The 26872-nt window shown below is 37.1% G+C and overlaps 1 protein-coding gene across 7 annotated transcripts in view; it reads right to left on the reverse strand.

Annotated features, from left to right (window-relative positions):
- Positions 1-3325: 3325 nt before the first annotated feature.
- Positions 3326-26872, reverse strand: part of rab11fip5a (RAB11 family interacting protein 5a (class I)) — a 63092-nt gene continuing 39545 nt past the window's right edge. The window contains exons 3-8 of one of the 7 annotated variants that reach the window (XR_012389219.1): positions 24808-25498; positions 24099-24121; positions 23735-23793; positions 17885-20779; positions 14678-14792; positions 3326-6716 (exon numbers count right to left, since the gene is read on the reverse strand). Coding sequence is in view for 4 of the 7 variants with exons in the window: in XM_009307211.4 (XP_009305486.1) it covers positions 6459-6716; positions 14678-14792; positions 17885-20779; positions 24808-25498 (3959 nt within the window). In the remaining 3 variants the exon portion in view is untranslated. Of the gene's footprint in view, positions 6717-14677; positions 14793-17884; positions 20780-23734; positions 23794-24098; positions 24242-24807; positions 25499-26872 lie in introns of those variants that run through there. The other 6 variants (XR_012389218.1, XR_012389220.1, XM_073920770.1 and 3 more) reach the window with 6 other exon arrangements.

Raw genomic sequence — 26872 nt, forward strand, 5'->3', positions numbered from 1 at the left:
TAGGTCATTAAAAGGTCTGGATTTGCAGGGTTATCAACAATCTGTGTATATTTTTGGCTTGGAACAGTCTTCTGTTAAAAGATTTTTGTGTTCATTCTTGCCACAGGCTAAAAAAAAAAAAAAAAAAAAAAGCAAACAAATAAACCAAATAATTGAAACCAAATCTATGAAGTATTGGTATCGGCTTGTAAAAAGTGGTATCGGTGCATCCTTAGTACAGAATGCAATCTTACAAATTTGTTTCTTTGACTTAAGGTACAATTCCGTTACATGTGATGAGTGTTTGTACCATTTTTTTTCTGAGTGTGTAGAATGGAATTAAATCTAATGCATGTAGATATATTTTGCTGTTTGTTCAAACTACTAATTTAAAGTTAGTAGAAACTACACAATTCTACACAAGTCTTGTTTGGGAACAACTTAATTTTTTTATGTTTAATCCACTTAAATATGATTAAGTGAACAAACTATTTGTGTTGGGAAAACAAGGAATTGTGTGGAATCAAGTATTAATTACAGTGCACAGATTTGAGTGTTTGAGTGTTGGGGCGAGGCTGCCGCCTCACAGCAAGAAGGTCGCTGGTTCGAACCTCTGTGTTTCTGTGTGGAGTTCTCCCTGCCTTCGCGTGGGTTTTCTTCGGGGGCTCCGGTTTTCCCCCCAGTCCAAAGACATGTGGTACAGGTGAATTGGGTAGGCTAAATTGTCCTTCAAGAGTTCACACTTAGCTGATGATTGATTATAAGCAAGTTTGGCATGCTGTCCCGGGAGAGAGCCCTGAGCTCGAAGGTTCTTGAGCCCTGGGCTCCCTCCCGTTTGGAGAAAGAGAGGGGAGCCTCGAGCTTAGGTAGATCTCGACAACTCCCCCTTGATAAGAGCTGATGACTAAAAATTGAATGCTATTAAAAGATATGCTGCAGTATGAGATTACCTGTATTGCAAATTTAGATTTATCAATTTATTTGTTGTGCATGTTTTTGGAATGTGGGAGGAAACCGGAGGACCCGGGGGAAACCCACGCAAGCACGGGAAGAACATGCAAACTACACACAGAAACGACCACCGGTCTGTTAAAGGACTAGAACCGGTGACGTTCTTGCTGTGAGGCGACAGTGCTAGTCACTGGGCCACCGTGCTGCCCTATGGAGGGAAAGGTGAAAAGGTAGGGGTGGAAGGGGGGATTCTTCAAATCGAAGATGACTGTAGTGGAAAAAACCCTGGCTCTTTATAGTGGGTTAGGAATGGCCTGATTGGTGGATCATGCATGCTAATGCAGAACCAGCCGTGTTCAATCATAATCAATTGCTTCTCTCGAATTTAGTTTGTGAATAAACTTCACGAAGTGTATGAGTGTGTGTGCGTGAATCTGTGTGTGGATGTTTCCCAGAGATTGGTTGCGGCTGGAAGGGCATCCGCTGCGTAAAAAAAACTTGCTGGATAAGTTGGCAGTTCATTCCGCTGTGGCGACCCCAGATTAATAAAGGGACTAAGCCGACAAGAAAATGAGAGAATGAATGAGATTTGAGTGTTTATGCTTAAAACAAAAACAAATATCTCTCTATATCATAAAAAAATTATTTTTGACTTTAACATAATTTTTCTTATTCTGTCGGTTTAGTTTGGTAACAATTTTGTTACATTTAAAAATGCTGGTTTCCACACAATCAATTTGTGTTGGGGCAACAAAGGAATTAAGTTAACTTCTTAGTTTTTACAAATTAAGTAGATTGAACAAATCAATTAAGTTGTCTCCCCCAAAACACACAAGAATTGTTTTTATTCAGAACATTTTAAATAAGTAGTTTGAACGAACAGCAAACTTAATTTGAGTGTTTGTTAATGTTAACATCTAATAAGAATGAACAATATTTGTAACATTCATTAATTAGCATCCCATTTTTAACAGAAAACGATACTTGTGTAATTATGTAAGTATCTGTTAACAATACTTATGTATACAGCTAGAAAATGTGGCTAAATGAGAATAAAGAATGAGAATAAAGTTCAGCCAATAAAGTGTAAAGAATTTTTGAATCCAATAACAGCTAAGAATATTAAAATAAAAACATGTATTACCAGCTCTACTCGTAATATAGTTTACATGTTAAAATGTCCGTGGCAAAAATATATATGTAAGTCTTCATGACCGTTAAAGTTGCGAATTAGCGAACATAAATCAAGTATACGACCACAAGACATAACCTCGGCAGTAGCAAGACACTTTATAGAATGTGAACATGACGTTAAACAACTAGAATGCATGGGGATTGAAGAAGTGTTTGAGGAGGAGGTAATTTAAATAAAAGATTATTACAAAGAGAAGTATTCTGGATTCATTAATTGAAGTCACTTGAATGAGGAGTTGGATCTTTCTGCGTTTCTTTAACAGTCTGTTATTTAACTATATTATTAGGAATCAGGAATCATGAACTTTGAAGTTGTAGTGAGAAATAATGAGACAAATAATCACAAATAATGAGATAAAAATGGATGTTTAATGTTTTTGAACTTTTGGAATTTCATTGTTTTGACAGATATTAATGGATGAATTATGATAATTGATGCTGTTTTCTTGTGAATTAATATTTCTGAGGGTAAAGGCATTTTTCGTGGGGTTGATCATGATATATTAAAATGAAAAAGAGACTGATGGTAAACATGATGCAAATTGAAATGCTGTTTTCTTGTGAAATGTTTTAGGTCAAAGTTAAAAGGTAAAAGTATGTTTTGTGTGGTTGATCATGAATCTATGATATATTGAAATGAAAAAGAGACTGTTGGTTAACATGATGATATTTGATATACTGTTTTCTTGTGAAACAATGGTTTTTAAGGTAAAATAATTTTTTATGTTGGTGATCATGATATATTGAAATTAAAAAGAAACTGTTGGTAAACATGATGATAATTGATTGCTGTTTTCTTGTGAAATGTTTTTGAAGGTAAAAGTGTTTTTTTGTGTGGTTGATCATGATATACTGAAATGAAAAAGAGAATCTGCGCATGGTGATTGACTATGGGATAAAAGGGTGGAGTGAGAGGATTGTGTTACACACTGAGGAATGCATTGTGTCTCTAAATCACCCGAAGAATGTAAGAAGAAAAAAATTAAAACAGTACGAAACAATTACTTGATGAGTGCGAATCATTATCTTTTTCAATTTAGTTCAGCCCCTCATAAAATTACATTTAGCATTTAAAAAGTAATAATTTACATATCTTAATAATGCCTTTTAAACCTCTTTTAAAACAGTTGTTTAATTTCTATTTAATTATCCTAAAGACAATCAAAAAACCGTCATTTCATCAAATAAGGACATGCAGAGATGCATCCCAAAGTGAAAAGTTTATTACATCAACAGAGACCTTTTCATAGCAGAGATGCTTAAGAGTACATTGAAAGTCATTAGAACATCTTTCAGATGAGGCATTTGATAAAAAGTAACATCACAACCTCCAGTGGACACTCGTGTAACTACACCCTGAACGCTCAATCAAACAGAACCTCAGGAAAACACTTCAAATATTTTGCATCTAATACAAATACATAACCATCATGTTTGGTGCTTAGATGCTACTTGATGTTTGAGGTTTAATTTAAGCCTTTTTTTTTTTTATTGTGACAAATCCACTGTAATTTACAACACAGAAGTCAGTACTGAGCCTTACTCTTCGGAATGAGGATTCAGGCATCAAACTGCTTACCAATGCATTCCTTCAACTTTAAAATAAACCCTCTGCGATTCTTTAAAAAATTATCTAGGTTTCAAATGACCTTAAAGAAAAAAAAAAAACATTCCAAACACCTCTTAAAATGAAATGTAGTATAGTAAACACAAGTTGTTTTTAATTCAGCGTTTTTACTACATAAAATGTAGTTCTGATTATCAACTTCACCATTAAAAGCATACAAATCTTCTTCTACACACACATATATCTTATGATAACATTCAGCCAAGGGCACTTGAACACACTTTCTGTCTAGGCTGCAGGCTGCGTGTGTGAATATTTATAGAAACTGGTTTTCAACATGGTAGCAACCAAAGCAAATGTTTCATATTACATTCCACCTGTTTAGACCTAGAAAAGTATGAATCGGTTAAACTCTGCAAAAGCCTGGCCTTCACATCTATTGCTTTCTGTTTGTACTGACCTTCAGAAATTGAATTCTAGGCTTAATAATCATTGTCATGTAAAGAAACAGCATTTAAAGAAAATGAGCAAAAATAAACCAAAAAACCTGATGCAACAGACCTTCTGACCACCTATAAGAAAAGGTGTTACAAGACCCGTCCAAGCAAATTATGATTAAAAAAGGCATAAATTAGGTATTTGCATGATTAAAATATAACATATTCTGTAACAATTGTAAACTTCTCTATTTTAAGCCTTTTCACCCAAAAATGAAAATTTGCTTTGCATTTACTCAACTTATGGACATTCAATATCTAGAAGAGTTCTTTCTTCAACAGAACATCAAATATAATTAAAGAACTAAAACTCTGGTCCTTGATAATTCATAAAATGGAAGTAAATGACTACCAGCACTTTGAAAATAAATAAATAATAATAAAAAAAAACATACAGGCAACACTAAATTAATACCTTAAAAGAATGGTTTACCAAAAAACTTTACACACTATTTATCCCCTCAAGTGGTTCGAAACCTTTAAAAGTTTCTTTATTCTAATAAAGATGTTTTAAAGAAAGATGAAAACCTGTAGACATTGACCTCCCTAGGAAAAATAAAATATTATGGAAGTCAGTGGTTTCTTTATATATCTTTGTTTGTATTCAACATTAGTCAAACAGATTTTGAACAACTGGAAAATGTTGTACATGATCTGAACCTTTAAAAAGCTAAATGACTGGTCTGTGCAGGAAACGTATTTTCTTTTAAAACGCTTTGTATTGTGAGGAACCAAATTTTATTTAGTCTCGAAATTCAAATAGTCATTGATTTACTGGTAATGAACTACCAAGAACCTCTTTAAAGAAAAAAAAATCACTTAAACCTCAAATGAACTGACAGGTGAGTTAACAAATCTTCATTTTAGAGTAAAATGTCTCTTTAATGAATGAACATTCATAAATCTACTCTAAATAGTCTGACAGACATACCTTTAGAGCACACGGGTCCTCAACTGCATCTAATCACAGAAATACATCATTAATAAATCTAGAGCTTCCTAGCAGAAGCTTGCACTGAATCACAACTGACATCCTGCGTTCAGAGGATTATTAGTCTGTGCAGTGAATGTGTGCGTGCACTTCTTCCTAAGCTGTTGAGAAAGAATTGTTGCAAGTGCCTCGTCTTGAGGTTTAAAAGTGCTGCGGTCTACGCCTCTATCACCTATCTATATATAGTGCTACAATTGTACATGGACAGTGGCAACACTGATAGTGGCGACATCATAGAAACACCAGAAATACATTACAGAAACATTGACAGAGCCGTTGCGGTATTAAAAAAAATACTGTAACGTTCGTTTAGAGCAAATAACTTCTGGCATTTGCAGTTTCATGGCTTTCATTCTCACTTCAGATCTCGTACCTAACAGTCTAGGAAAAAAGTTTGACTCGAAACCTTCCTCCGCCGTTTGTTTTGTAACATAATGTGCAGTCTAATTGAAAGTGATGCATATCACTACAACAAAATGGAAGAAATACTGTATGATAAGGCAGCATTTGGCATTTTGTCAGAGTGGCATATATGCAATGAATACAGTATATATCCCATTCGTTACACCTGAAAGCACTGGCAGCGATGTACGTGCATTGGCTCAAGCAAAGGAAGGAAGAGGACGAACACCAACCCGAAAGGAAGTTAAACGGTCAGTTGGCGAGAGCCTACTCCCTTAAGCTTTTAAGTAAAGTGCGGAAGACATGTAGGGAGGCACAAGCAGATTGGAAACTGACCGATTCTGCTCTTGTTCCTTTGCTTTACTACATCTCACACTCCCTCTTGCGCACTTTCAAGCCACCTCGAACTCTCAAAGTCGCTCTACGGTCAAGCAGCTGAGTGTTACATGGCAAAACGTGATAGAAAAAACAAATGCTAAATTGATGTTCGCGTTGTGCAACAAAAACCATTCACACTAGCGCTAGAAGACTGGCATGTCTCATTCAAGCCCATTCAGGATGGGTGATTTTGGTACTTAGCTTGACTGTCATGTGTCTTCGCGAGTGAATATCAGCTGACACATTTTAAAATGGATCCTACCAGCTTTGAAGTTTAGCAGCAGAATACCGTCCTTTAACCATCAATGCAAACCTGCAGTGCACACGGACCCCCAATAGAGACCATAGGTATTTTTGGACACCAAATCTACACCTTCTCCTCTATACCCAATCAGCTAGCGCCAGATAGCTCTCTGTATTTCTATGGTTGCTATAGCAGTGCATGGTTGTGAAGTCCAACCGAGGGTTTAGTGGAGTTATAGCGGAGGCGTTTGTTGTATCATTTCATTTTGGGGCGAACCTGAAGCAGAGTGGGGGTCTGTTCCATGATTCGTACGAGCAGTGTGTCAATGTAATCTTCCAGATCTTTAATCAGAAGCTTCATCTTCTTTAAGTCAGTCTCGCGCTTCTCCAACAACATCCCTCGCTTTTCGTACTCCTCGCGCTCCTGCCTGAGCTCCATGTCCCGCTGGATCAGCAGATTAACCAGCTCGCTGTGGTTAAGGTGATAGTAGGAGCCTCCTCCTTCCACTAGTGGCTAAAACAAGAGAGAAAAGAGAACACCAGACTGTTTAAAAGAGTTTTTTAAACAGAAATGATAGTTAACTGAAAAGTTAACTGAAAAGTTACTCTGCAATAAAAACATATTATGCTATAAAGGCCCCAGTTATCTTCAAACTAAATCAAAGAACAAACTGTAATAATTACACAATTAAAAAAAAAAAAAATCTGTCCAAAACAAACATCATTTTGAGTTTGTTTCAGCAGTTCAAAAGAGCTCACCAAAGTGATTTTTTTGGGGAGTTCGTTCTGGCTATTAAAGAGCACCTAGGTTACCACTTTTTTTAGAGTTGATATAAGTGTTTTGCATCTCCAGAATGTGTCTGTAAAGTTTCAGCTCAAAACATGCATCAGATTTTTCATTATACCTTTTACAAGACTATATTTTATACATTTTTGCAACAGGGGACAGTTTTATCATACTGCGCCTTTAAGGCTAGTCCTCCCTGCCTACCGTTTCATCGTGCCTTTCTGTGTCCCTCCCTCGGCTGCGTCACACAATAGACAGACTTAAAAAAAGAAGAGGTGCGTTCGACATGAAGCTCAGCTGCAGCCGGTGATCAACGAGATTAGCCGAGCGCAGGTGGGGGCGGAGTTGATAACGGAGCCGTCAAGACGGACAGCTGGACACTTCGGGACTCAAAGTTGCTGCAGTCATGATGACCGATCACATGGGGTCATCATATATATATATATATATATATATATATATATATATATATATATATATATATATATATATATACATATATATATATATATATACATACATATATATATACATACATATATATATATATACATACATATATATATATATATATATATATATATACATATATATATATATATATATATATATATATATATATATATATATATATATATGTATATATATATATATACATATATATATATATATATATATATATACATATATATATATATATATATATATATATATATATATATATATATATATATATATATATATATATATATTGTTATTTTTATTTATAACAACAAAACATTTACAAATAAAACAGAATACAGTCTCTACAAACTGTAGTTCCTTTTTAAACAATAAGAGAGAATTGTGAATAAAATATAAAACAAATGCATGAGAGAAATAAGAGGAAATAAGAGGTTAATATAAACATAAAAATGAACAGGTCTATTAAATACAAAGCAATAAGCATAAATTCTAGGAGTTAAACATCAATCTTTAGGCTAATACTTTTTGTTTAAATATGCTAAAAAAAGGGTTTACATATATGTACATTTATAGATATAAACATTTCCAATGTAAAAAGCAAAACAAGGTGCTTTGATTAGGTCTTAATAAATGAGATTATTTTGGATAATGAATGAATTTTCAAAAAAGCATTTTAATCCAAAAAGATTGTGTTGAAAAGAACAAAAGGTAAAATAAGTGAGCTATGTAGAAGTTTCCCATAAAGAGCAGGTAGCCTTTAAACTGCTAGACAGGAAATAAAATATATATTTATATCATAATAATAAAACCATTTTATAATTATTTAATAAAAAAGTTATTTAGCTTAATTTGTTAAGAGAGCTTTAGGGTGGCAGGATCAATGATGATGATTATTTTATTTAAAGTCTGTAAGACCTATTTGAGTTCATATTTAGGTTATTCACTAAAATATACACTAAAATATATCATTTAAATCGTTCATGGAGATGAATGCAGTAAATAGTCTGTATAAAAAGGTTGAAAATAAACCTGTGCAAACAAGCTAACCTTTATAACCGGATTATTTAAAAAAAGATGATACTGCAGTAAAATATTTGTAGTCTTTTAATAAGCAAGATGTGTACAGGATAGAGAGGGTGTGAAAAGTTAATTGTTTGTTTTGAAACTTTTGAATCGGAATTTGTCCAATTATAAACCCGAAATACACGTGTTTGTTGTCATGTGGTGAACTCGGCCAATCGTGTAATATCGGTGTCGTCATCAGAGCTCCTGCAGTCGCTCTTCAGAAGCTGCACGGTCTGAGTTTGCCGTCTGATCTCGGAGAGCTGTCGCGGTACTTTGATGCCACATGTGACAGTCACATGGCTTCGGCGGAGCATCAATCCGGACAAGATTTCTAACCAGCATGCACCGCTTTAAGACAGATTTCGATCGATCTGCGCAGCGCTGCATGAAGTCGAACGCACCTAAGATCTCACGTAGCGTTTGTGAGAAATACTACAGTGAGAACTTAAAGGGTCACGAAACACCAAAACACATTTTTTGAGCTGTTGACAGTCGTATATGTGTCCCACACTGCTAAAAACACTATTAGGACACCTATATTTCACTAAAAAGAGTAAATTGGTTGTTTTTGCGTTATTTCAAGCAAATTCGTCTTTCCTGTTTGAAACGAATTTTTGAAGCTGCGTCACGGTCATGACATAATAGCGTGTATTCCAGCGTGCAGACTGGGCGTCTGTGCCAGAGTGAGTCTTATTACGTCTTACAGTGTGATACATTAATGCATGAGTAAGGCTTGGTTCAAACCAATCAGCGCACTCTACTGTGCAACTTCATTAATATTCATTTGTGTCACCGCGCTTACACCACAAAGACGCCACGTTGTGTTGGCAAAACAAGCGTGAAGTGTTGCTTTTATAGTCTGCTGCCGTTAAGTTTCGTTTTCATTTTCTCTCTGTGAGAGCTTATCTGGATCACGTGTTTTTTACAGTGTACGCGACGCTCGACAACAATAACCTACGTGTCTAAGGGGGATTATTGTTTACCTGAGAGCTGTTCTCATCTGCAAACGCTGAAATCTGGATTCGTTTGTAGTATTCTCTCCATATAGACGCGGCTCTAGTTGCTGGTGATTGTCCTGTCTCTACAGATTTGGTAAGTGAGCGACCAGTGCTCTTTGTTTATTCAGTTTGTTCGTATCGAATTAAGTTAACTATTGCACTGAGTGCAGAAATGTTAGCACCGCATTTTGTGACCGGAATAACACACGCGGCTTTCTGACACTACCTGCCGTTTCCGGGAAATGCGGAGGTTTTTTTTCTCTCATTCGCCGTGCGGTATCAAACATTGCATGAAAAATACACGCTTAGATCAGTTCCTCGAATCGAATATCTCGTTTGTTGCGAGGGGCATGAATGAATTCCCTGAATGAAAGAGCCAAACTGCAGTTAAAGTCCAACATTTAATAATTTGGCAAATAATTCGACTACAGATGTCCATGTAGGTTAAACACCATCACTTACTCCTGTCTGTGTGGGTGTGTATTTTGACTCTGAAACTCGCGCGTACACAAATAGACACTCCCACACCATCCCACTTTAGTTCCTCCGACACTCCCCCCTAAACAGAGCTGGACACGCCCACTTTTCTGACTTTTTCCAAAGTAGAGGTGTGAAAACACCCTGCTGAAACGAGGGGGTTTCATGGCCCTTTAAGAAATAAGTATTTGTTGTAGAGTTGCATAGATGAGTCCCACACAATGTCGTCACAAAGTTCACACGCGCACACACACAGATAACACAGTGCAGACACACACACACACACACACACACACACACACAGAGCACGCGTTTAGCTTTGCACTCTTTTTGCACGCAAATGTGACAGAATACCTGTTAACAGGATATCTGTTATGTTAATGTACAAAGTAAACCTGATTTAACGTTCACAAAACGTGTCTTTCTTAATAATTGTTCTGACACGTGGCTGTGCTGATGAAGTAAAGCTGAAGTAAATCGCTGTAATTCATTACACACATCCACAGTTTTAAAATATTTTAAACATATGAAACTTACTCTTGATCACATTTGATGATGATTGATGATCCTAGCAAACTGAACAAACCTTTTATTCCGTGTTGCTTTGTACACATCTGGTCTTGTTGATATAATTATACACGTGACTACCGGGACATGTTACTACACAGCTGTCAGTCAATTCATTGGGCAGGGGGACCGCACTACTACGTCAAGTTGTGGTATGAAAATCGCTCCAATTGGTCCACCGTTTTTATGTTGTTAAAGGGTCACGAAACACCAAAACAAATTTTTTGAGCTGTTGACAGTCGTATATGTGTCCCACACTGCTATAAACACTATTAGGACACCTATATTTCACTAAAAAGTGTAAATTGGTTGTTTTTGCGTTATTTCAAGCAAATTCGTACTTCCGGTTTGAAACGAATTTTTGAAGCTGCGTCACGGTCATGACATAATAGCGTTGTATTCCAGCATGCAGACTGGACGTCTGTGCCAGAGTGAGTCTTATTACGTCTTACAGTGTGATGCATTAATGCATGAGTAAGGCTTGGTTCAAACCAATCAGCGCGCTCTATTGTGCAACTTCATTAATATTCATTAGTGTCACAGTGTTTTCACGACAGAGACGCCACGTTGTGTTGGCAAAACAAGCGTGAAGTGTTGCTTTCATAGTTTGCTGCCGTTAAGTTTTGTTTTCATTTTCTCTCTGTGAGAGCGCAGCTGGCGTCATGTGTGGATTAACAGTGTACGCGACGCTCGACAACAATAACTTACATGTCTAAGGAGGTTTATTGTTTACCTGAGAGCTGTTCTCATCTCCAAACGCTGAGATCTGGATTCGCTTGTAGTCTTCTCTTCATAAAGACGCAGCTCTAGTTACTGGTGATTGTCCGGTCTCTACAGATTTGGTAAGTGAGCGACCAGTACTCTTTGTTTATTCAGTTTGCTCGTATCGAACTAAGTTAACTATTGCACCGAGTCACCGAGTGTAAACACGATAGCATCACAACCAAACTTTAACCTCGTGTAGGGTTTTTACCGCATTTAGTGACCGGAATAACACACGCGGCTTTCTGACGCTACCTGCCGTGTGCATCTAAGTTTCCGGGAAATGCGGAGGTTTTTGAGGTTTTTTTTCTCTCATTCGCCGTGCGGTATCAAACATTGCATGAAAAATACACGCTTAGAGCAGTTCCTCGAATCAAATATCTCGTTTGTCGCGAGGGGCATGAATGAATTCCCTGAATGAAAGAGCCAAACTGCAGTTAAAGTCCAACATTTAATAATTTGGCAAATAATTCGACTACAGATGTCCATGTAGGTTAAACACCATCACTTTCTCCTGTCTGTGTATTTTGACTCTGAAACTCGCGCGTGCCCAAATAGACACTCCCACATCATCCCACTTTAGTTCCTCCGACACTCCCCCCTAAACAGAGCTGGACACGCCCACTTTTCTGACTTTTTCCAAAGTAGAGGTGTAAAAACACCCTGCTGAAACGAGGGGGTTTCATGGCCCTTTAAATTAATAGAAGGACTGGGTGTGTTTATATCACCCCAATATGACTGTCTATACACTATATTTACACATATGTTCGTCCAAACAGCTTGAAAAGTAGATTTTTCACTTTAGGTGCCTTTTAAACACCTTTTGAACTACCATTGCTCATATTTCACTTGAAGGAAATCCTGTTATTTTTTCATAAATCTCACTTTGATTATATACAGCTACTTAGCTAACATGAAAACGACTGATATATTTCCTAGTTCCTCCGAAAGGCCCGCCCTCAAGTGACTCTGATTGGTCATCGTCATAATATGCTGCGATTCGCGGATCGGCTCCACGTCACGCCCGTACAAGCATGCACTTTCCTGCTGTGTGAACAGTCAATCAACCTCTTATCTGCTCTCTAAAATAAAATCTGACATGTGTCTGTAATGAGTGAAAATGGGGTACGGCTTATTTAAGAGAGATCGTCTTTGTGTGTGTCTATGTGTGTTTGTGTGTTTGTGTGAATTTGTGGGTGAACTTTCTGTAGGCTCATGTAACAAGCCCATGTGCGCGGGACTTTCTTTTTCTTTTTCTCTGATGCTCGGATTAAGTTATTTTCTGTAATATATCGAGACAGAAGAATAAAGCACAAGATGTGGGATGAGACCTGTGTGAGCCTTGATTTATTTTTCTGCTGCTACATGAGTTAGGTGAGCTATCCTGTTTTTTTAGTTTTTTTTTTTTTTTTACTCAACACAATGTCTTTCACATCCAGAATATGCAGTTGTAGTAATATGAATCATAAACATATATTTTGCGACTTCATTGTCTGAGATGTAAAACGCATGGAAAAGCTGCCTAAAGAGAAACAATGCAAAGTCACGCACACACTTTGAGAGTTGCTGCACGCTCCGGTGAAGTGCGTGTGTGTTTATAGCAGTTTGACTGATAAATATACATTTGTAGCTAAATCGTTTGCGGTGCAAAACAGCATTTCCCATTGTTTACATCGGTGCTACAGCATACCGTTAACACTAGATACTGTACATGTCATGATAATTTTTAACAAATAAAAGCACTTACAGTAGTGTAGTGTAGTTCACAGCTTCTGCTTTGAGAAGATTTTAACCGAATCCAGCACTCAAATGAGAGAGATTCTGGAGCTGTGGTTTGTCGATTCATGTTTGCTATGTATTTTATAATTCTCTGGAACATAATTAATATTGAACTGTAAGCACTTCTGTCTTCGTGTCCTGTCCTTTGGAAGCCCAAATACAGAAACAGATAAAGCTCTGTGGAAACAGCAGTGATTGGACACTTAGCTGCGCAGAGTGTGTGCGCGGTAAAAGTAACTTTTAAAAAAGTACCTACTGGAAGTATTTTTTGTAGTCCCCAAAATTCGTTCATTGTAGGCTTTGCTAAGCTAACTCTGTAAAAACCCAAGGTCTCCCTTTACATAAAATTTTGAGCTTTTTACATTCATAGTTGTTGTTTATGTTCACACAGCTACATTGCACACCAACTAAAGTTTAAAATATGATATCGTAGAGGACCACCCCTTTAAAAATATGATTGATGCATAGTATAATGGTGTGATGCATGGTAAAAAACTAGTGACTATAAAGAGGAAAAACAGACATGCTTGAGCAATGTTTCCATTTATATCACATCTAATGATATGCCCTGTTTTTGATTTGTTTAGACATCTGTTATGTGTTGAATTCAAGTGTCAAAGTGTGAAGACGCAGAATGAAACCTATCTTTTTAATAATCTCAGGAGCCATTTAGTTACACCATTTACATTTTTATTTCAGAAATACCAAAAAGCAAATCATGCCATAAAGGTACTAATTTTAATAAGTATAAATTTGTTACGCTTACGCCTAGCGTCCACACTATTCCAGCATCTTCAATCCACGAATATAAAGCATTTTAAATATGCTGAATATCCTGTTTTAGGGTGCTTTCACACTAGCACTTTTGGTCCGTACTCAGGTTAGTTTTATGTCAGAGTACGGTACGTTTAGCTACTCTGGTGCGCACCTGTGAACCATACCCAAGTCGGCCTGAAATAGATGAATGTCAATTCAATTGTACCATATAATGACGGTGAACCACCAACTGTACCCAAGCGTACCGGGTTTCAGAAGGAAAAAAGGCAATGTAAACACAAACCAACAGAGAGGGGACTATAGAACTTGGGTTCGAAACAGGCATTTGAACCAAGTGTGAAAGCACTCTCAGTTTGGAAATGCTGGTGTTCTATTTCAGTATTGACGAACTGAAACACAAAGTTTTTAAGTGGCCACAATAGCTCTTTAATTGGTCTTCTGGATGATTGCAAATCGTTTACTGATTCATCAAGCCACTCTCACATGAATCAAGTATGAATGCTGGCAAAATATGTGCATGCCCAGAGCATGAATGGTCACCATGCGTTTTAGTCTATACTGTGTGGACAGCATGATAAAAAGCAGGTCTGAATGAGAAGCGTTTTCATATTGAAACAGTTTTAAAATGAAAACGCAATAGTGTTAACTCAGCCTCAATCTGCTTTTTGGGTATGCACAAAGTTTTAGAGTTAAACTGAAAAAAAAAAAACATGTCCAGTATTAAAACACCTTAAGATAATTAATAATATTATTATAATTATTATCTGCATAACAGCCTAATTTATGCTTATGCATTACCTTCTTGTCTGCATCACTTCGTCCTGAGTGTATGGTGGATTTAAGCTTCTCTAGTACAGATCGACCCTCTGACCTCTTCTCATCAGGGGGCGTCAATGGCTTCACTGGGTGTGGACTAGAAGAAATATAGACAAAAATTTAGTAGTCAGTAAAAAGTGGTAAAAATGTGACAGTTTAATATCATGACTGAGTCAGTTTACTAACAAAATTTATGAAAGAGATAGCTCACCCAAAAATGAAAATTTCCATACTATTTACTTAAGTGGTTTTAAACTTAAAAAAGAAAGAAACTCAGACAGGATTTGGAATAAGTGGAGGGTGGGTAAATGACATCATTTTCATTTCATTCATGTTTTTAAAAGAAGCTTTTAGTTCCAAGATGAGGAGATCTCAAGGGCACAATAAATGTTACACTACTCACCGTCCAACAACCCCTCTAATCAGCAGCAGTACAGACGATTATTAAAGGAGGCAACCATTTTGAAGAAATCAACAAATCGCCCGAAATCACAGAAACTAAAATTTGCTCCAGGACTGAACCACACACTCTCACAGCTCACTTGGTTAACACCTGCTAATTGAAGAGAGGCTCCCCCATCCCCATTGTAGAATCCACAAGAGAGTGTGAGCCTATGTGTGATTGTCCATGGAGAAATCAGGAGACATGCTGCTACCACAAACAAATTAACACAAGAGAAAAGATATGGATGAAGGGGAAGAGTCACCCTGCAACCAGAGAAAGTGAAGCGCATTGATCTCAGTGTATAATAAGACATCCCAATAGACACCTTTTCCGGCCCCATAACATCATTTTCCCAAGAAACACACCTTGCACCACATATTTGCTAAAACAGGAGGTCCGTAGTTGTTCAAACTGGAAATACTGTTGAAATAATGTATGGTTCATGATTATCCATCATCATATGCTGACCTAAATCTGACGAGTTTCTAATATAGCATTAAGAGGTTATTTTAAGAAATGTCACTTATTTTCTTTAATAATTGCCTGTATTATGTTTCCAAATGTGTTGACAGTTTGTCTTAAAAACAAAACCTTCCCTCAACAGTCTGGATATTTGTTATTAGCATCTTGATGGGAAAGTGATTGTAACGTTTCTATTGACTTCTAATCAAATATGGTAAAAGCACTTTATTGTGAGTATATGCGAGAATTGACTCATTAGTCTCTTGAATGTTATGAAGGATATGAGTGTGAGAATGAGCAGTTGCTGCGTGGTGTTCACTTAAAGACTACTGATGACAAAGTTTCTATGGCTTGTTTCCAGCGAGAGGTACGGTTCAGTATTCATTTATTTCGATTTACACTGTCAGAAGTAGCAAATAGTGACCTGTATCATACCACTTTTTGGAACACTTTCATAAGGGTACTAATGACAACAGTACAAAACCAAAAGTATAGAGCTAGACTATTGCAACTATAGTCTATAGCAACACTATTGGTTTACAGAAAATCGTCACCACTTTGTACTACAACCCAGGGAAAGACAAAACTGAAAGCAATATTTTATATTTTATATTTTGCATCCAAAACGCAACACCATAATAATACAAAGACAATATGAGCAATGAGACATGCTCACACAAAGATTGATTCATCTTGTGACGAACAGCCACATGTCAAGAAGCCAGAACAAGATCTGCTGTGTGTCTTCCATAGACTGATTTCACATGGCCACCATTTTAAAACCAAAAACGGAAAGAAATCCGGAAGTATCGCCTGGAGTCAAAAAGGAATGTTGTGTACCTGGCTGTATATCTTATCAGCAAGGAGAAAGTGACACAAATTTATAATTTTACCACATTCTGAGTGACCTAAAGGTCAATTCTGAATGGATAGTGAAAATAAAAAGGGATGTCAGACCTCAATTTCAGTTGAGGGAAATGGCACTAGCTAGCTAACATTTTCTTTCCCAAACACATGTTTTAGATGCCATTTATCAAACTCTATATAATTTTACTATATTAAACCTGTCACGATACTGAATTTTAGTACTGAAATAAAAAAGTCAATTTCCTGCACACAAACAACAGTTGTTCATTCTTAAACAGCGCTGATTTGCCATAGTGTTTACCAGTGCTCAACAAAAATTACTGTGATTGGCCATGAAGGTAATCAGTTAACTACACTTCACCGATGTTCACCGAGTACAAACACAGATGAGCAATCCGCTGATCTTCGCAGCTTTAAAACGCTTCAGTGTCCCTGTATTTGTGTTTGCACTCAGTGAAGAGCAGTGAACAGATGACCTTTATGGCCAATCACTGTCATTTCTGTTGACCACTGGTGAACGCAATAGCAAATAAGCGGTGTTTAAGAACGCGCTCAGCTGTGCTTAAATGTTAGCAGAAAATTGACATTTTTTAAATTTTAGTACAGGGACATAACTATTACAGACAACACAAGGGTGTGCTACAGAGGACTGCATTGTTCGATCGCTCACATAAGCGTTGTCCTACAGGGCCATTAACGTCACTTCTAAATGTGTGGAAAGCACGAAGGGTGCAGCTTCTTCACTCGATTTGTGGACACTTGCCACACATCTACACTTTTTTTTAAATGACCTGAGTGTATAAAACACACATTATGTAAAAGGTCTTCATGGCTTTCTTTTTTGAGCAAGAATAACCTTCTTCACAAATTTCTGGTGAACACCACATCGACCAAGCAAGAACACTTTTGTCAGTGACAACCCAAGTCTGATCAAGGTGACCTGTTTCAAACCATAGTGTACTATACTATACTATACTATACTATACTATAGTATACTATACTATATTAAACGGTATCATACCGCTCAGTGGAGACAAGGCATAATTATAATCTGTAATCCTTTTAAACCAAAAAATAAACAGCCAACTGTCATAGAACCCTACACTTTTAACACAAAGAAACCTTGATAGAACCCTACATTATTCCTAGTTGGATGACCTTAATATAATTTTTAGTTTCTAACACTGGCCAAAATTTCCACACTGGTGCATAGCAAATATCTATAGGAAGGTGGAATACCAGTTTTGGTAATTACTGATTTTACCATTTAACATCACTGAATATGTGACAAAGAAGAATGAAAGTGACTGTAGAGCTCAAAAGTTCTTCAGAAGTGCCCATTAGTGCAAGATCAGAAACATGAGTATTTAACCTTAGTGCCCAAGGACAATTACAACAAAGCTATGAGACCTCACCTGCTCTTATGACGGAATATATCTGATTTATCCTGAAGAAAAGGATTGCATGATGTAGAATTTACAGGCTGCATTGTAGGATGAGAACCAGCAAGTTCTGGATGTTGCAATGACTCGGCTGAGGTTGGAGGATTTATGGGAAAGGGGAAAGTGTCTACTGCTACATGTGGTGTCGAAGAAGCTACAGGTGAAAGGTCGAACAAAGATGATATAAAGTTAAGGTTAGGAGAATGCCTTGAGGCCAGAGTTGGCTGGTCGAAGGGGGAAGGTGCTGATGACTGGGGTAAAGTGGGCCAGTTCACTGAAAATAAGTCAGGTGTCGCAGATTGTTGCACAACTGGGGTTGTCCACAAATCAGTGTTTCTGTCGAGACTTTCTACTGGTTTAGGATGTAGTTCTGTCCCACTGTGAGTTTCTGCAGATTTAAAATTTACATTACAAAGATGAATTTCAGTTGCTTGGGATAAAAAGATGTTCTTCAGGTCAGCATCAGTTTTGACAAGGTCCTGTGTAATACTGGAGGTTTGCTCAGGTACATAATCTGACATAAATGGATTAGATTCAGCCAGCACAATGTCATTTGATGTGGTCCCAACGTTAAAGAATTCATCTTCTTGCACTCTTTGAAAATCACCTACTTTGGTTGGACAGGTTTTACAATGGTCAGTGAGACATGTGTCTGTATCTAATGGTGCAAGTTGAGCCTCAAGTTCTGCTATCATTTCGGAGGTAACAACAATTGACGACGTATCTTTAGGAAAATCGTAATTATCTGAAGGAACTGACTGTACCATTGATTCATCAAATTCTGGCTTTATAAACTCTGATGTTGTGTTCTCAGATGAACAACTGTGTGAAGGGTCTGACATTGGTGTAATGGTATGCGTTTCAGGCAGGAGATCCAATAAGTAATTATTCTGGGAAACATCCTGACGACATTCTTTTTTTGGCAAGGCTTCTTGAGAAGGTTTAATTTTTTCTGCTATAACCTGATTTTGCTCAGCAACTACTTTTGTTATGGCCTTTACAGACGTGTCATGTTTTATTGTGGCAAAATCATGAAGGATATTGCTTGGAAAGGACTCAATTTTGGAAGTGTCTTCTGCAGGCAAAAGATGTTTGGTTTTCACTTCCTGGGTGAGTTCTAAGTTAGAGGAAATTGAATCTTGCTGAGATACACAGGTAAGGTACTGATCTGAATCTGCACACTTATACAGGCTGTGAAGAAGCACACTACCAGGTGAAAGCACTAAAGAGTTTTTGTCTGCTGTATCTTCATTTCTCCCTGTTTTAATTGCACCGGTTGAATGGTTATGTTCTACAGGAAGTGTCTGTTCATTAGAATACATTATTTCTGGCTCTTCACTGATGCTGCTTAGTAGAGTACCTGTTAAATGATTCTTGAATGGACTGATTGGTCGTTCACTCACACTCTCTTTGTTTTCCTGCATGCCATTAGACATGGTTTTTAAGAGTACTGGAAAGGAAATGCCATTGGGTAGGTTCTCAGGAACAGAGTCTTTAATTTCAGAATAGTTATGACTGACACCCTTGAAGAGATCCTCTCTTGATTCATTCTGTATTATGGTGTTCATTACTGCATCTTTTATCTCAGCTTTATCCACAAGCAAAGTAGTTGAAACTAGGAAACTCTGTGCTGATTGAACATGGTTTCTAGAAGCCTCAGTGGCTTCAGCTTGGGACTTTCCAATTTTCACTATGTTTTGAATGAGTGAGCCACCTGATCTCCAAAATTCTTCATCGGATTTGATTATATTACCTGTAATAATGTCAGTCTGACAGGGCTCAATACATGGCTGGTCTGGGACTCCACCTACAGAATCAGATGTCATGGTAGACTGTTCCAGTGTGTCACCTGAGTTGTTGCCCTTAGAGGACAGCACAAGATCCTCCTCATGGATTGTCACAGACTCAACATCCTTCAAGGCTTCAGGTCTCTGTAATGATTCAGGACCACCATCTGAGAATCCAATGCAGATACTAGGAAGAAGGTCAAGAGCGTCTGCTTCTTCTGATAATGATAATTGTCTGACATCTGATTTGGCATCTTGAGAGGTTACAGCCATCTTTGAGGGGTTTTCAAAAATTGACACATCAGCATTGTCTTCATTCTTGGAGCAGGCTGGCAGTGCAGGAAAAGGGCATGCAAACGTATTTAGTTCAGAAAACTCTAAACTCGAATTCTCTGGTAAAGAGATTTCAGACACATTTATATATTCTGCAAACCCATATGCCCCATGATTAGTGAGGTCAGGCTTGTTAGAACTAGAACAAACACTATTTACATTGCTTCTTGAAATTTGAGGTGTGTCTGCAGTTGATTCATCAACAGTGCTTGCTAAAGCATTTCCCCCTAAATCAGTTAGGTAATTTGTATGCGATCTCATTAGGCAACCCAAAGCACTCAAAGGCTCTTGGTTATTTGTTTTTATTAAGAGAGCTGGGAGGGTAACCAAACTATTTGTTTTAGCCATCTCTTCCAAGGGCTTTAATCTGTCCTTAGCGAAATCCTCAAAGTCATCATTTTCTGTCTGTCCCTCCAAGGGAGAAATTAAAGGATCAACTGAGATTTCCATTTTGGAAGGTCCTTGCTTGTTTCCAACCCTTAGCAAATCTGGGGTGGCATTGCCATCAACCTGTGAGCTAAAAAGAGAGGGTACATCAGGAGTTAAAGGAGCATCAGAATGAAGCTCTTGAAAGATATTATTCTGCTGTGCAAGTGGGAGGATGGGATTGGCTTCATAAAAAGGTGAGGGTGGAGTAAAGGTAGCGGTGTTTTTGTCAGTCATATTCTGTGAAGGAGCATTAAAGTTCAAGGGTACGATGGAAGAGCTTGTATTGGCACTGGAGTCTGACTGAGGAGACACCAGTGGGCTGTGAAAGGAAGGTATATACAGCACATTAGTTAACGCAGCCTCCATTAAACCCAATAATAGTGTGCAACGACGATAGCCAAGAGCCATGCGACCAGTGACCTTCACCATCTAAATGAGAAATCCCTCAGAAAGGAGTGACTAATGACCCACAGCAGTGCATATACATATAAACTGTGCAACATGCTATTATAAACTCGAAAAAATATCCAATAAACTTTAGTAGTTGTTCTCAAAATACTGCATCATGTTTCAAAACAATTTTCAGTGTTTATTCGTTGGACTTTTTTTTTTCAAGATGTGATCTTAATGACATTAAATACAATAAATTTTGTAGTATAAATCTAGTGATTAAAAGGTCTCAGAATGCAATTGCAATTTGGAATTATTATTTTGTACTGTATTAAACATTGTTCAAAGTAGCAAGCATTATGACACATGACAGTATTTTGAACAAACTGTCTGTCCACAGCTGCATAACTTCAATAAACATAGAACCCCTGAGTTTGAAAAGGCCATAAGACATGTTGAAGAAAGAAGAAAAATAAACACATAAAGGCACAAGCAAACAAACTCAAGCACAAGATTTTTATAAACGGATGATATTGCCCACATAGTTAACTTCAGACAAACTAAAACTAAATCACTTTTTTGCTTGAAGCAAGTAAACATACTGTAAGAGCATGTGATTGGTTGGGGTTTTTGACATGTTACAGTAGCTGAACTTTAATGCCATTTCTATGAAATCATTTAAATTGGATGTCACAGAGTTAATACAACCACAACACAAGTCAGTTTCTTAGGAAAAGATTAACCATAGTTGTAAGCTAAACTGCAGTGTAAACTGTGATTTTTAAAAGAAAACTGTTTTTATGATAGGTCAAGGCTTAATCTGTATTCATTTAATAGGTCATTAGTCTTAAACGTTTAGTCTGTTATGGGGCATTTCGTGGGTGAATAAGAATTTGATCAGCAGAATAAATTCTCTTTCAGGTCTTTGTGTGTTAATGTGTTGATCTCACTCCAATCAGAGTTTCAATAATTTTTTTTACCCAATTAATGGCACTGCTATTGTATTGTTGTTTTGCAATTATTTCTACTATAAATCTTTTAGTAAATGAATGTCAATAACAGAAGTGCATTAACCTGTAAATATTTTGTACAATATTGTAAGAATTTTACATTTTAATATTCAAAATCTCTACAATAATTTTATACATTTTGGTGATTTATGTACTACTCACATTCTCTTAAATGTTTCCCTTCAAATTTAGAGTAATTTGCCATTTATAGCAGTGGCACAGCCACTTGTAAATATTATAACCATTACCTAATTGTAGGGGTGACAAAACCTGTTCTAAAGAGCCACTGCCCTTTAGTTTAGCTTCAAGACTGAACAAATTCCTGAACCAGCTAATCAAGGTCTTCAGACACACTGGAGACATGTAGGCCAGTATGCGAGTCAATATATTTGTAGCATAAAGCATATTGTTATCTCTTTATTGCTTTCCAATAAATGGAAGCAACTAAATTCTGCCAAAAGTGTCCTTCCTTCCTTAAGTTAATTTCAATAAACAAATTTTCAGACATCACGATATACACTACCTGACAAACAACAATAAATAATAACTTGACTTGTAGTAGATAATTTGGTATAAGAAGTGTTTTATATGAAGGATAAAGGCCTTCATAAACGAATAATTTTACCAAATAATTACCAAATACCAAATTATTAATCTGTTAAATAATTTTAATTACTTACTTGGGACAGTAAGGTCTGACTTTGCTTAGACAAAAGTCTAGTCACTTAGCAGAAATAATGTACACTATAAAATATAAAGTGGAAAAAGAATTAATATTGTGCATGACTCCTATGAGCTTGGACGACTGCAACCATACATCTCTGCAGTGACTCAAATAACTTAATAAAGTCATCTGGATTGACAAAGAAAGCATTCTTGCAGGTGTCCCAGAGTTCATCAAGATTCTTTGTATTCATTTTCAATGTCTCCTTCTTTATCTTACCCCAAACATGCTCAATAATGTTCATGTCTGGTGACTGGGCTGGCCAATCCTGGAGCACCCAGAACTTCTTTGCTTTCAGGAACTTTGACGTGGAGGCTGAAGTATGAGAAGCAGTGCTATCCTGCTAAGGAATTTGCTCTCTCCTGTGGTTTGTAATGCTGTTGATGTTGCCAACCACTCTGCAGATCTCTCGCTTGCCCTCATACTGAATGTAACCCCAAACCATGATTTTTCCTTAACCAAACTTGACTGGTTTCTGTGAGAATCTTGGGTCCATGCAGGTTCCAATAGGACTTTTGCAGTATTCGTAATAATTGGGATGCAGTTCAACTGAAGATTCATCAGAAAAATCTGCCACTTTTCCAAATGATCAACAAGAAGTCAAGTTATTATTTGTTGCTGTTACAACTGGGATAAAAGACAACACTTTTGCCAGATAGTGTATTATACAATGTATTGTTGTTCTGTATTGTACTTTGTACACTTTTAGAAATAAAGGTACAAGAGCGGTCACTTGGGTGGTACCTGTTTAAAAGGTATACATTTGAACCTAAAAGGTCCATATTAATACCTCAGGGATACATATTAGTACCCAAGTACAAAATTGTACCTCTTAAATTTTTTTAGTTACTAATATATACTTCTGAGGTACCAATATAGACCCTTTAAGTACAAATGTGTACCTTTCGAAAAGGTAACACACTAGTGACAGCTCTTGTACCTTTATTTCTGAGAATGTACAATGAAAGCAAAGCTGAATTTAATTTCATATAACTAAAGCTGTATTGGCCCATTTTATTAACTAGCAGAACTTAAAATAAAGTGTCATTGACGTCTTTGCACAAGTATCAAATGTGCAGATTTAATTTGTAGTGCTGCTCTCTTCACAATAATCTCACTTCAAGAGTAAATACGAAGTAATGATGCTCACTGTGGAATTTGCTCCAAGACATCAGCAGGAAACTTCAACATGAAAATCATTTGACAAGTCTGAAATTCACAGATATTAATTAGCTAATACTGCTTTCCTTTCCCCCCCATCAAGTTTATGTTTAAAAACGTGACATAACTGCAAGCTCTCACAATTAATGCAAGATTTGTTGAATTTGCACTAATTTTCGCAACTGCTAAACCCAAAGGGACTGATGTGCGTTCATAAGCATGTGTGCGCACATTTTTGTTGACACAGCATGAAAAGGCATATCCCTGCTTTATAAAAACCCAAACCAAAACACTGAAAATAAAGAACAGAGTGTGATTTACCGCCACCCGAGAAAAAAAGAGAAAATATTTACCAAACAATGGACAGCATACACACCTACAACAGAAGCAGGAATGCAGTTACACTGGTTTAGGTCAGTGACAGAATTAAACTGATTGACTCCTCCCATTCATAGCCAACACAAACACTCCTACACACTATTTCAGGTCCATCTGTCTGCAATGCAAAAATAGCACTCGTCGATGAAAATTGAGAAATGCAAACTTGGTTTTGAGGAAGAACATGTGAGAAGGAAAGATGGAGAGAGAGAGAGAGAGAGAGAGAGAGAGAGGGGGGGGGGACTCAAGAAGTACTCAAGAGTTCTGGTTTCCAGGCAGCACCTCTCTCTGCAATGCAGATGCTAAAACTAAATCTATGACTACATGGCATGATGTTTACACTCACAGGATTACACACACAGACTGTGAGTGTGATTTATGAGGATTTTTCATAGGTGAAATTTAATTTGTACAGTAACAAACGCTTTAACCTTAATCATAACCCTAAACCCGAACCTCAAAGGAACAAGTGGCACAATCTGAAGGTTAAAAAATACACTTAAGCCTCATTTTACACAGTTTAACTATTAAGGACACAAGGAATGTCCTCATGTACCACCTCAACACTGTAATACCTAGGTCAAACACATATCATTATACAAATTTTATATATAAAACCCATAAACAAGTACACACACATGCTTCTACTCATCATTTGTAACAAACAAAGCAAAAAAGGTTTACCTGGGTTTACTGTGCGAGTCCTTGGAGCTGAACCATCCTTTGTGTTTGACTTCCACAAGTGGTTGAGCATGTTCTGTTTCCTCTTTACTCGTGATTGGTCCTTTACCAGCTGAATCACCTTTCCCATGTGAAAACAGGCCCCTCCTTTTCTTGCCCTGAGTCTCTGTCTCTCCAGCACGTATCACGGTTTCATTCACAGGCTCATCTGTAACTCTCCCAGCATGCTCTAGTGCTGCAACAATGGCGGCTTTTTCTTCCTCGCCAGGTTTATCGAAGGACCAGCGTCGTCCATCCACGGGGCCACCATTCTGCTTTTCTTTCCCTTGGCGAGAGAGGTTTTGCAGGGAGAGTGAAAGGGAGCCTTTTTGAAGCACCCCGAGGGCTGGGAGCCGGGGTTCGGGCCTTGGCTTTGACTCTTGGGATTTCTCTGGCTTTGCTGGCAGCTTGGTTGCCTGGGGTTGACCTGACTGAGTTATTGGTTTGGTTGACTCTTGTTGAGGATGCTGTAGTACAAGTGTCGGTGGGTGGTGAGTGAGTGGAGACGTTTCCACAGGGTTCCCGTTCACACACACTGAAGGAAGCAGGATAGGGGTGTCGTTGTCTGACATCATAGAATGAGGCACTGGTAAGCTGATGTCATACATCACATGTCTGACGGGAGAAACCTGTGGCGAAGGAGCGACTGTGTGTTCTGAAGGAGAGAGTGCAAGTGAGAGTTAGTTTGGTTTATTTAACTTGCAAGAAAAAGTTAAGATAAGATTGCAGAAAAAAAAGGACATGGATTTGGTTCGATTTATCAGTTGTGATTAGATGGAGGCAAATCTGAATGAGACAAATCTGCAGTCAACTGTGAGCACGCAATAGCTTTTAAGCTGAATAAATGATTGGAGTCAGGCATACACCACCAGAATGACATCTATGATTTCACCAAAGATTAAGATGTTGAAATTGTGAGTTCAATTATTTATTTTATTTTTTTTTAAATAAAATGAAGCGATACAAATATAAATGAAATAAATTAACAAATCACATCCATTACAATAAAAAATACATTTAGAAAAGAGGAAATTTCCATTTCATGTCAACTTCTAAGGGATTTTAGGGTCCAGTAGAACTAAAGTTTGATAGCACTCATAACCTAAATTTTGCTTTATTGTAACAGATTACTTATACGAAGATTAAGAAAGGGGTAAGTTTAAATAATTTTGTTCCTGCTACTTATAATTGAAGTCAATGAGGATTTTTTTTCTGTAAGGTTAAAGTTATTTTATTATTTTTGTTAAAGGAAACACTTCATTTATTACTGTACCTTTTTCTTATTATGTGATATATGTTGATTTGATTGATCTGCAAAATGGAGTAAATCTCTCTGACAGACAATTATTCTCTAAAATGCAATGTTTCAAATTTCAAAAGTGTAGTATAATTTGAAAGGCTGTTTGTTCAACTGTGTTAATAACAAAGAAAGCATAGCCTGAACTTAATCCTTTACAAAAGTTATGTTACACATTTCCATTATGTATGCCTCTTGGCTGCTTTGGCCCTTAAAAAACAATTGGGTAAGTGATTTTGATATGTTGAAGAGACCCATTTGTAAAAAATTCGATGAGCTTCCAATAATGACACCCACAGATAAGATGTCCAGTAAGAGCATTACATTTCCAATCAGCTCTCAGCAGTTGACCAATCATGACAGACTTTTTGAAAAGTTTAGCTTTAAAGAAATATAAACTTTACCAGAAAGAGTTTTAAAAAAGACCCTGCAGCAATGTGAAATAAGGGAAAATACACCAGGTATTAAGATGCATGTCTTCCAGAGGTAGATAAAAGTGCATCTGATATCCTACACTCCACCTACTGGCCTAACATGTGATTGTTTTGGTAAGTGTTATGAGAGAGTGCACCAAAACAAAGTTTTCATACTTTGCTGCGTTGTACGCATGAATTATGAACAAAACTGTAGTTGCCTTTTTTATTTTGTTCACTCATATGCCACTTTATATGTGTCTGTTTGTGCAATTATACTCATGTGTCACACAGTGAAAACTCTAGGAACGCTATACTG

This window comes from Danio rerio, chromosome 13, assembly GCF_049306965.1.
Source record: "Danio rerio strain Tuebingen ecotype United States chromosome 13, GRCz12tu, whole genome shotgun sequence".
In the NCBI taxonomy this organism is placed as follows: Eukaryota; Metazoa; Chordata; class Actinopteri; order Cypriniformes; family Danionidae; genus Danio; species Danio rerio.